The sequence below is a fragment of the Zingiber officinale genome, chromosome 2B (assembly GCF_018446385.1).
Source record: "Zingiber officinale cultivar Zhangliang chromosome 2B, Zo_v1.1, whole genome shotgun sequence".
NCBI lineage: Eukaryota > Viridiplantae > Streptophyta > Magnoliopsida > Zingiberales > Zingiberaceae > Zingiber > Zingiber officinale.
The window spans coordinates 62945964-62957114 of NC_055989.1; the positions used below are offsets into that span (position 1 = coordinate 62945964).

At 34.0% G+C, this 11151-nt stretch overlaps 2 protein-coding genes across 4 annotated transcripts; one reads left to right on the forward strand and one right to left on the reverse strand.

Annotated features, from left to right (window-relative positions):
* Positions 1–2697: 2697 nt before the first annotated feature.
* LOC122045694 (protein BUNDLE SHEATH DEFECTIVE 2, chloroplastic-like) lies at positions 2698–5035 on the reverse strand. The gene is made up of 4 exons (XM_042606026.1): positions 4846–5035; positions 4675–4753; positions 3231–3327; positions 2698–3009 (listed from the first exon to the last, which is right to left on the reverse strand). The coding sequence occupies exons 1-4, from the start codon at positions 5005–5007 to the stop codon at positions 2922–2924; spliced, it is 426 nt and encodes a 141-aa protein (XP_042461960.1). The 5' UTR covers positions 5008–5035; the 3' UTR covers positions 2698–2921.
* Positions 5036–5447: 412 nt separating this feature from the next.
* LOC122045696 lies at positions 5448–10771 on the forward strand. 3 transcript variants are annotated; one of them, XR_006130074.1, is made up of 8 exons: positions 5448–5476; positions 5548–5652; positions 7716–7788; positions 9334–9416; positions 9708–9746; positions 9956–10026; positions 10110–10224; positions 10306–10771. XR_006130074.1 is itself a non-coding variant. In XM_042606027.1 (8 exons), exons 1-8 carry the CDS (start codon positions 5610–5612, stop codon positions 10372–10374), a joined length of 621 nt encoding a protein of 206 aa, XP_042461961.1. In that variant the 5' UTR covers positions 5548–5609; the 3' UTR covers positions 10375–10771. The 3 variants fall into 3 exon arrangements, 2 of the variants coding, with proteins under 2 accessions (XP_042461961.1, XP_042461962.1); XM_042606027.1 differs by lacking the exon at positions 5448–5476 and adding an exon at positions 6349–6476; XM_042606028.1 differs by lacking the exon at positions 5448–5476 and adding an exon at positions 6349–6476 and having other exon boundaries at positions 10110–10215.
* The last annotated feature ends 380 nt before the right edge of the window (positions 10772–11151 follow it).

The following is an 11151-nucleotide window of genomic DNA, read 5'->3' on the forward strand; positions in this document are numbered from 1 at the left end:
TTAGCACATAAAGGAGACATTTATCTCAATTTTATCGAGATTCGAATCCCAGACCTATATATATATATATATATATATGGATTTAAGGGTTGGTTATAATAGATTTAAGGTATATATATATATATATATATATATATATATATGTGGATTTAAGGGTTGGTTATAATAGATTTAAGGTAATAATTTTTTTTTCTAGGATTTAGATTTCTTTATTGAATTATAGTGTTAAAGTTTAAAAATTTTAGATACTGGGATATAGTGTTCCTATTTAACAAAATATTGATTTTAAATTTACAAAAAAAAAAATTAAGCATCTAGATTAACTCTATGCGCCTAGATCAGTGTAGCACACACTGGTGCAGCGTACTATCTGCAAATATATATAGCGTTGGAGGGTCATCGTCAGTAACATCTTTTCGGCTCGGTTTTGTGTTTGCAGGTTCTCACCGGAGGTCTACATCACCCGGAGGTCCACGCGGAGTCAACGAGAGTGCCACGTCCCCAGCGACCATTGACTCAGCACTCAGACAGGATCAAAATATATATATATATATATATATATTGATTTTGTCTGAGTGTTGAATCGATGGTCGTTGGGACGTGGAACTCTCGTTGACTCCGCGTGGACCTCCGGGTGATGTAGACCTCCGGCGAGAACCTGCAAACACAAAACCGAGCCGGGAAGGGGTTCCCGGCAACGACTCTTCGACGCTCAAGTCAGCTCCCCGCAGCAAGAAATCGAGGCAGAATAACGAGAACTGTAGCTACAGTAGGGAATAGCGCATATCTTCGTCGAAGTCTAGAGATCCTTATATAGGACTCCACATAGGTGCGTGCACACTCCCCGAGGCGTGCACGCTCCTCAAAGTATACCTGGAATGGGTGTGTCAGAAAAACGTGTCTGACACCATACCTCAATAGTACGGGCATATCCCTGACGTTACAGTAGAAGCTTCCTCCGTACGATTCTCTGTGTAATCCGGCCGCCAACCATGCTGTCTATCAGTGGCACTTGTCTCGAGGAAGATAGCGCCACCTGCTCCTCTTGTCTGGTACCTAGTCGAACGGCAGAACTACTCGACATGTAAATCTCCGGCTCTGTCACATCCGGCCGAGCGAACCGCCGGCTCGGCCCCTCACTCTACTGCCACGGCGTTGGCTGGCCGGGCGTCGGAGCTTAACTTGCCCTGATTCCTGTTCGGCTGATAGGAAGGCCGCTCAACCCTCGTTCCCTACTGCTAAGCCACCCTTGAGTCTTCTGAGCGTCGAAAACTCGACCCTGAGCCGAGCTATAATGTGGAGTCAGAACCCCCTAGGTTCGCTCGGTTGGCTGCCCCTGGCATTGACCGTTGACTTTAACTTCACGTGGTCCATACATCTATGTCGGACGAGGGTCCTACCTTACCACCGGATATATATATATATATATATACATCTTTTTATTAAATAGACATTTATATTTATTTTAACATTAACCCTCATTTAACAAAAAATAAAAATCATCTCCATATACTTTGAATGGTGTAAATCATAATACATTTATCTTAATGTAATGACCTTTTATATAAAAGAGGTCAAACACCCAACGAAATATTTTTATACCTATTAGAAATTAATCCTAAGACATATTGCAACACACACACACACACACACACACATATATATAACTAACTTTGGTGAAGCCTAAAATGAATTTACGTTAATATCCTTTTTCTATTCACACTAAAAATAATTCCAAGGTTTATTAGTAATTCCACAAGCGAAACAATCAGTGATCTAGAGTTCGAGACTCAACTGCGACATATTATTATGAATTATTCTCATCATTAATTTTCTCTGGTTGTTTTATATAAAAAATATAATTCTTTTTAGTCCCACATCTTAGAATTGATAACATTATGATCAAAGAAACTTCTATAAATATTTTAGGCTGACAATATTAAAAAATATACTTTTTTTAGTTTTTTTTATTAAGATAAGTATAATATTAAATTAAATTAATTTTTTTTATAGAGAAGTCGTAAGGGTGACACTTGAAAATCCAAACAATTCGGATTTTCAAAGACTCAAATAATTCAAAATTTCAAAAGTCAGGTACTTTACCCTAATGACTCTACTTTAGTATTTTAATGTTAAAATATTTTAATTAATATAATTTCATTATAAAGGATATATTACACACACGACGCATGTACACGATCACTAGTATAGATAATACATCTTTTTATTAATAGACATTTATATTTATTTTAACATTAACCTCATTTTAAAAAAAAATATCATCTTAACAACCCCTCTAAGACGGCCCCATATACTTTGATACAGATATCAACTAGAGTAAACTAGATCTCATTATTTGTGAATCCTACTATCATTCATTTATCTTTATCCTTTATATCTAAAAATTTATTTTTTTTACTTTTTTATAAAATCGGTTTATTAACAACTTTTAAAAAATTAAACATAATCAGTGTTACAACACCCCCACACATTAGTCAAAATATTATTGAATATTATAACACTTATATATTAACACCAATATGTATACTCTTGCAACATCATTAAAAATAAAAAATATTTTTATAAACAAAAATATAATGAGATGTTTTGATAATAAATGAAAAAAACAAGATGCCCTTTTAACGAATCCATCAAGAAAGAAAGCTTTTTAAAATTTTTGCCCTGGATTCTTCAACAAAACATAAAAATTCACATCCCCATTAAGATCAGGCTGGTAGCAATTAATGATTGCTAACGAGGTACTTCAAAGTTCATAAGACTAAGTCCACGCTAATGCTCAAGTAATTGCTACACTAACATTTGGATGATCCGTAATTAAATAACAATTACACAAACTTGATGTTTATTTGAGCAAGCGTAATAAGCTCGACTTAAAATACTCTGTAAAAATAGTCACTGCTCTATATACTCGTTTGGTCGAGAGTGCTCATAAAGCCACCCAGAAAGCCAGCACCATTGCAATTTCCACACAGAATCTCCTTCTTTCCTCTGCCACAAGGAGGAAAAATAGCACCAGCAAAAAAATAAATAAAATAAAATAAAAGATAGATGAAGCCTATGAACATGATAACGTAAGGCAAAGTGAAGGCTAATCTTCATAATGCTGTTCCACATTTGAAATATTCAGTAAAATGGGTGAGTGTTCCTCGAAAAAGATTTTTAAAAAAAACTCCTAGCATATTAGCCTTAGAATCAATACTAAATGCTACCTGCAAAGCCAGCAAAGTGCTCCAGCTTTGAATTGGCCATTGAAGTGATCGACAGAATTTACACCGGTGCCTTCGCATTGTGTGCACACTTTTGCGCCTGTTATTCCAATAAGGTGTCAGCAATTTGGAATAAGCAAGAATCGAAAATAAATAAGGAATTAAAATAACCAAACCTGATGATTCAGGGAAGGTTCATTCAAAGTTTTTCAGAATTTGTTAGTGATTGATTGAAGTTAGCAACTTTGGTACAAGTCAAAGAGTGAAAAGAGTTGTAATCCTTGCAAAACTGGAGATCTTTTGATCCAATCATTTAATTTTTCATCAACAGAAATCCTTGAAGAAAAATAACATGCAAATAAATTTAGTCAAGTAAAAACAGACCCACATCCTCATACCAGTGCATTGTTTTTTTGGGTGGAAAAACAAATGTATCATTATCGAACTATGTAAATTTTGATGAATTGGACAAGAGAAGGAACATAGGTAGATGAGAAAAAAAATTGAGCAAATATTTTGCATTCTCATTGCTGCAATTTACATCTATTTATAGTAAGGAGCTGCTCTTTAAAATCAATTATAGGTTGGAACTATCCAATACTAATACTATGCAGACACTATGCCGATTACACATTGGACTACGAAACTAAAATGTTTATCTGGTGGCTGCAATTAGTCATTTGTCTGTGGTAGCACGCCTTGTACATTAAACTACATTTGTGTGAAGCCATAAATTTTTATATCTAAGATACCTCTACAACTCTGGATCATAATCTCAGGTAGTAATAGGATGACCAATTATAGTGACTAGAGCACTCTTCCAGCTTGTTTGGAACCATAGTATTTACAAAATCAGTCATCTAATTCTAGTACATTGCAGTGAATAAATCCAGTGTCTGAAAGTAGATGTAGAAAATAAAAAACTTTAAGTTGGAGATAAAAAATAGATTGGATTTATGTTTTAGGATTACTTGGAAGTCATGAGAACATAGAATTTCATAATCTTATAACAAATGCACTTAAACCCTATGATATAATAGTAGCCAATAAATGGAAGTTTAGCTATCACTTTTGCAACTAAATTTAAATAAATATGAATTTTTTTTCCCTAATATGAAATTAGTATTCTTTTCCAACAAAAATTGGACCCAAACAAACTTGAAATGAAATGGACTCAGACTAAGCACAATAAGAAAATCCATTGAAAATAAAAGATCAGCTCTAGAATCACACATGGATGAGGAGACCAAATAATTTATTTGGCTAAACATGAATAAACCAACTCATAAAGGCACAAATAGTTAGCTTGATATCGTTCTGCGTTAGCTAATAAACAGCTACCAAATTAAAAAATACTTACTTTGTTGGACAATCAAAATAAATTCTTTACCATTCCTTACTCTTTCTTCTACATAGAAAAGCAAAGAGAAAATGACAAATTCTTTACCGTTCCCATCACAATCAGCACAGACGAGGCTACTCGTTTTTGTGGCCTTTTTAGTACCAACTGCATCGTCCTCCGTAGCCTGTTTAGCTAGAAACTTTAAGAATTAGAATCTGAAGAAGAATCGCTAGAAGTTCGAATCCAAGGCCAGAAAATCCAACGAAAGGGGCTCACCTTGGCCTTGAAAGATTGAAAATGAGATCTTCCACAAGGGAAAATGGGGCCATGGAAGGGGAGATTCGACTTTTGAGAAAGATTGCGTGGGGAAAGAGAAGGCTTGAGCGGTGGATTAGCAGAGTTCCCGACGCTGGTGAAGTAGCAGACTACACTCGCCATCAGAAGAGCGGGATCGTAAGGATTCAGTGGTGGGAGGGTGGCTTTAGATAGGATTGGGCTGTATTTCATTTTACCCCTCAAATTTATCTTATTCTAATATTATTATAGCAACTACACAATTATTAAAATAAACCGTTTATTTTAATTTTATAATATTTTAATTTTTTTTAATGATATCGATTAAATTTAAATATATTGATAAATTGATAAATAATTTTTTAATATAAAAATCTTATCTGTATAATATTTTTATCTGGTTGAATTAAAAAGGAAAATATTTAATTTTAACACTTGCAAGTTGAAATTGCATTTAAGAATATGGGCATTTTCGAAATTTAGTAAATTCTTTGGAGTGAAGAGAAGATTTCTTTATTTCTAGTGTTATATTAACTGACCAATCATTCGTACTCTTGCAGCACCTCCACATTATCATTGGACTGCTTTTGGGTTCCATTAGTGTATTCGGAAGGTATGCGACGGGCATCGTATGAATAAGTTGAGCTTTGCTCTTGTGTATTTTGGATAAAAAGGTAATTTCAGGTCTGGTTTATAACATCCTGATCTGGGAGAGGTCGCAGAGGAATGCGGTAGAGGAGTGAACGATGGCCAGCGCGCTCTTATCTCTTCCACTCACCTGTTCTCAAGGTAAGCATTTTCGATCCTCCATCTTGCGTTTTTTTTGGTATACGTAGCATTTTGGGGCTGAGTTGAGTTTATGAGAGCGGTAGAGTTTTGGATTGAGACTCTAACTAATTTCGGATTAACTGTAGTTTTGGGGCTGAGTTGATTAGGGTTCTTATTTCTTTTCCTCACAGTCACGCTAGCTGCTACATATTTATAAAAGCTCAACTTATGCAGAAAAGCTGGATTTTTCGAAGCTTTAGAGAGATCTTGGGCACCATTCATTTATAGTGGGGTTCTAATATGAAAAATTCAATATCAGATAATCAGCATACTACATAATTGTCCTTTGCGTCTTGGACTAGCTACTGAAATTTTAATTTTTTTTTTCTTGTAGGTTCGATTTTTACATAATCCGGTTATATGAACACATATTTCATTTTAATTAATAAGATTTGTAGCTCCTGCAGATAGATATTTCTAGTCATAAAACATTTTTTATCGAGAGTTTTTTGTAGTTTAAGTAGATAATGCATCCAATTGAGAACCCACACTTTTTTCTTCAAGAATCTGTTCCATGACATCCTCCTGAAAACGAATCTCTGAGGCAATTCAGACAATTATTAAAAAATTTTAATACTTTTAAGTATAATGCTGCAGTGCTTTTAATGCTCTCTTCAAGTGGAAAGGCTTGAGGTTCTGTGCTCGTTTCTTGAACAGGTAAAGAAGCAATTGTATATGGTGCATATAAGAGGAGTGTATTTTGTAAAACAAGGCTCTATTCAAAAAGATTTGTCGGCAGCAAGTCCATCTGCGTTCATCAAAGTTTTATTGTTCTTGCATCAATGGTCTATCTCCCTTTCTTTATCTAGTTTTAGTTGATCATCATCACTATCTTATCTAGTAGGATTAATTCAAAAGGAAACTGGGTGCATGACACCTATTCCTTACCACCATGAGTGATATGTATTTGTAAACACATAAAACAAATTGAATGGAATTTTAACTAATATATTTGTAGTTGTCAAAACCTTAATGATTTACTAGAATATTTACACCAATATTATTGCATTTTAGTTTTTTTCCCACTTTTCTTGATGTAAATGTATAGGAGTATAGTTCGATAAAATTCATTTTGTGAATCTATGAAAGGTATTTCATTCAACTGGCCAAAATATCATATGTAAAAAAGACAAGTATCTACTTTGGTAGAGCATGACTCTTATTAAAGTTGGAAGGTATTTCGAGCAACTAGACAAAGTATTATATTTTCTTAAATTATAATCAGACAAATATCTTCTATGATAAGCATGAGTTACTAAGCTCTTATCAAACTCGAGACTTTTCAGCCAGTCAATGTTCTTGTTGGTCATCAAAAACATATATGGTGGCCTCATGGTGAACCTTCCCTGCTATATTGCAGCTTTGAAAATGAATTTCTTAGACATTAGTTAGATTTTCAAGAGAAGGATTTTTTAGTTCAATTATTGATAACTAGTTCAATTATTATTGTTATTGTTGTTGTTGTTGTTGTTTTACTTTGTAAATAGAAAAACAGAAGTTAAAACATCAAAAAAATTGTATCATCTTGCAAAAGCTGATGCTCTGCCATTAGTTTATTACATCTTGGTTTTAGTCATGACAACTATGAATAAGACACGTTTTCTAAAAAGAAAGTATGAATAATACACAGTTGCCTTCATAATGCTAACTTTCTTCATAAGTATCACAGAATATGATTAACTTATTCTATCTTCTGGATCTATTTTGGTTTCAGTAGAAAATTATTCCATATATTTAATTTTTTAGTTTCTTTTTTCACTGATATAGTTGCTACATTGGATTTTTCTCTTGCTTGTATTCAATACGTAGCATTCCTCAGAACTTGATAGTACAACTTCCTTCTAAATTAATCTACACTAGCTTTAAAATTATTTTAATAACCCTAATAAAGAAAACTGTACACAGATTTATGTGCTAAGATGAGCATTTGCAATACAAAATTATGAGATAGGTCTTTTTTTATGCCTACGGTGCAATGTTTTGTTTAATGCTGCCATTTAATAGTTTCTCTCGACATTTGGTAGGTTGGAAGAAAGGAAAAGAAAACTGACATTGTAATTCCTGAACCAGACTATAGAATACCTGTTGTCCTTCTTGGTAAATCATTTATTCAGATTATTGTAGAATAACTGGAACTCAGACATTATTTTCCTACATTCCTCGTTATAAAATTAGACCTACACTTACATCAATGTTATCAGTTTCAATGTTGAGATGTTGGCATTCAGATTATGATGCTTATTTTTTTTTCTGTACTGAATGAAATGCTATTTGATTGATATATATGGTTCTCTGCCTCCTGCATTGGAGTCCAAAATAGGGTGAAAGGTTTTGCATCGCCATCATGGTGAGGAAACTTGTCTTTTGCATTTTGAGGTGGTACTTGGGTACTAGATGGCTAGCATCAAAACAGCAAGTTGATCTGTATCTATATGTGGTATATATGGAGAATTTCTATATGTGAAATGAGTTGGGCCTTTTTTGTTTGTTTGTTTGTTTTTGTTTTCATTTTGCATTACTTCAGTTGCCCTTAATAATATTCCATTTGGATGGTCTTGCATGCCCTCCTTTCTTGTGTCTCGAAGTTGTGGGCATGTTAGAAATTCTAAAGAATTCGTCAATTTAAGAACAAAATCTCTCTCTCTTCCCCCTAAATTTTTAAATGCCAGTTGAAATCTTTTGACAATATGCTCTTTTTTTTTTATGTTTCCCAGTCCCACATAAATTCTAGAGGCTCACATCAACTGTATAACCATTCATTAGAGCCCACTACTTCCTCTATGGACTACCACATCCACTAAGCTCCATGATATTAACCCAAGAACTTGACTATGTGCTTGTCGTCAGCACTAAGGATATTGAATTCACCAGAAAGTCTTAGATTCTGTTCATCTAGTGCCACTTGATGGGGCTTAGAGACAGCTCTGCCACTGCTTGTTAAATCTGTCATCTCAAATTACACACTTACAAAATCCAAAACTAAAAAAATGTGGACAATAGTCACTTGTTTTAAGTCGCATATGACTGCATAAAGCAATTGGAGTATGAAACTTTTTATTATGGCAGTCAAAATCGCATGTTGGCTAAATAAAGTAGAGTAACTCTGATTGTATTAGTCCCTTGTAAGAAGCTGTGTTATTTATTGCCCTTTATCATTGTGAAAATAGTGTGTACTCTGATGATAGCCTGCACCTACTATTGGTTTATAAAGATTGACTAGTGCTGGTTTGGAGATTCATACGCATTTACCAAACTAAAGTAAAACCCCATTTTGTATGACTAATGAATGAGTCCACATATTGGTCTAAGTTTTCACACTGAAGACATGAGATTCTTTTGTAGACGTGTTTTTGTTATCTTGTTTTGTTCTTCGCAACATCATGGCTAGCAAATCAACTTTCATATCGCCATCTCAACTAATATTTCCAAGGTTGTCATGACATCACATATTCGGTCAGATTCTATAAAACCAAAAGAAAACAAAATAAAATAATAATAATAATAATAATAATAATAATAATAATAATAATAATAATAATAATAATAAAAGCAGAACAATTCAGCTATAGAAAACAATAACAGATAACAGATGCAATTTCTCAAATTTCAATGCATAATATTATTTCTTTTTCCGAGCAATAGGAATTGCAGGTGGGTTTGTATACCTGGACAATCTATTACCAGCGGCAACTACTGGCCTACTTGGGCTACTTCTACTCTTTCAGGTAAAAATTTTCTAAGAGAAACATGTCCTTAAAATTCCTCACTCAGTTTCATGGATGTATTCATTTCAATATAGCAACTATCTTCCCATTTCCTGAAGTTAGTGTAGATTATCTCGAGTGTTGAGATACTTAAAATCTATGCCATTATTCTTTCTTTGATATGCATTCCTAAGCTACACAAGGTAAAATGTTAGTTTCTGAATTCGACACCTTGATAAAACTATTATTCTTTAGTAGTGAATCAATTATGTAGTGAATCAATTATCTAATTCATTTATTTTTTCCTTTCAGACAACAAGAGTAAGGTTTATCTTTGATGATGAGGCTCTGGTTAGTTACTCCCCCCTGACATACCAATTTCTCTCATATTTGAAAGGAAGGCACATTATGAAACTATATACTCGTGAAGATAGCAAAGGATGAATTTCTCTCATAATTCGCATGTTGACAATAGTCACTTGTTTTTTTTACGGTTATGTTCAAGTTAAGTTGGCAAAGCTTAAAGATAAATAAGAAAAACAAGAACAATATCTTCACAGGAGGTACGAATCGGGGAGCAGCTTCAGGAGTCGGGTGAAAATATCTTCGTTGGTGGTAAGAATCGTTGGAGGTCAGCATGATATCTCTCTGCATCACCTCATTTCCTTTACAGATTCAAACAATCTGAAGGATTGAAATAAGTGGTTTGATTAGGTACTCGACTTTTGTGAACTGGGAATTCTGGTGGCCTCAGTTTCCCATTCTAGTGTACTTCAAGGAGACGCAGACCAAACCTGAAGGGCAAATTCACTTCTTCCCAGTAATTTTTGTGAGCAGTTGTTGACAACCCTTTCCTTTCTCTTCTAAATGTTTACACACAAACCCTCTCATTTCTTCAAGTCTCCTTCAGAATGGCAAACAGCTATACGACGTGATGGTGGAGCGAGCTGGGCCATCAAAGACTAGCGGACCGAAATAATAACCACCATTATCAGAGAGGAAGATTAGCATGGACAAGTAATGGTGAAACAGGAAATTAAGTTTCATTACTTTCTGGACTGCTTCAAATCTGTTAGGTTTTGTCCATGTCCTCTGATCATCAGCAACCCACCTCTCCATCCCTGTCAAACTCGTGCGGGATGCATGCTTTCGTGGTTGACTGCCTCAAGTCAACTAACACTCAGGTATTGGTTTTCCACCCAACAACTTTTTCACGCTTAAATTACGTAGTCAAATTTCTCTCCATTTTTACGTGAAAAAAACCATAAGCTGTTCCAACCCAAGACTATTTATTGCAACGTTATTCTTATTAAATGTTTCATTCAAAACATCTTTGTTTAGACTAAATTTAGCTGAATAGTATGAAAACTTTGACATATGATTTTGAGAGTTTCTTCTAAAGACCTTTGAAGTTGGTCATATGGATAAGTACCCACCAATTTAGTACCGTCTATTGATTTCACCTAATCAAGTTTGAATCTAGAAATTGATTCACCCGCCAATTCTTCAATGGGGTATCACAGGTAAGCTCTGTGGATAATATTACTCTTGACGATGTTATTAATTGATCAGGGTGCTCTTGATTAAATTTGAAAGTTAAAATATGAAGAATTTTTGTTTTTAAATTTGAAAGTTAAAATATTAACATAAGTAAAATTAAAAATTTAATTTATGAAATATAATTTCAATATGAAAATAGAATAGGAAGTTCTTGTAAAAGTTAAATATCATGGATATTACTAAATGTATGTTCGAA

Bases quoted from the DNA above. Each gene is read 5' to 3' on its own strand.
- LOC122045696 (XM_042606027.1), top strand. From the start codon at position 5,610: ATGGCCAGCGCGCTCTTATCTCTTCCACTCACCTGTTCTCAAG. The intron at 5,653-6,348 runs GTAAGCATTTTC...TTTCTTGAACAG, and splicing joins TCCACTCACCTGTTCTCAAG to GTAAAGAAGCAATTGTATAT. The intron at 10,027-10,109 runs GTCAGCATGATA...TGGTTTGATTAG, and splicing joins GGTGGTAAGAATCGTTGGAG to GTACTCGACTTTTGTGAACT.
- LOC122045694 (XM_042606026.1), bottom strand. From the start codon at position 5,007: ATGGCGAGTGTAGTCTGCTACTTCACCAGCGTCGGGAACTCTGCTAAT. The intron at 4,754-4,845 runs GTGAGCCCCTTT...CTAGCTAAACAG, and splicing joins TTCAATCTTTCAAGGCCAAG to GCTACGGAGGACGATGCAGT. The intron at 3,328-4,674 runs GTAAAGAATTTG...TTGGAATAACAG, and splicing joins TGCTGATTGTGATGGGAACG to GCGCAAAAGTGTGCACACAA.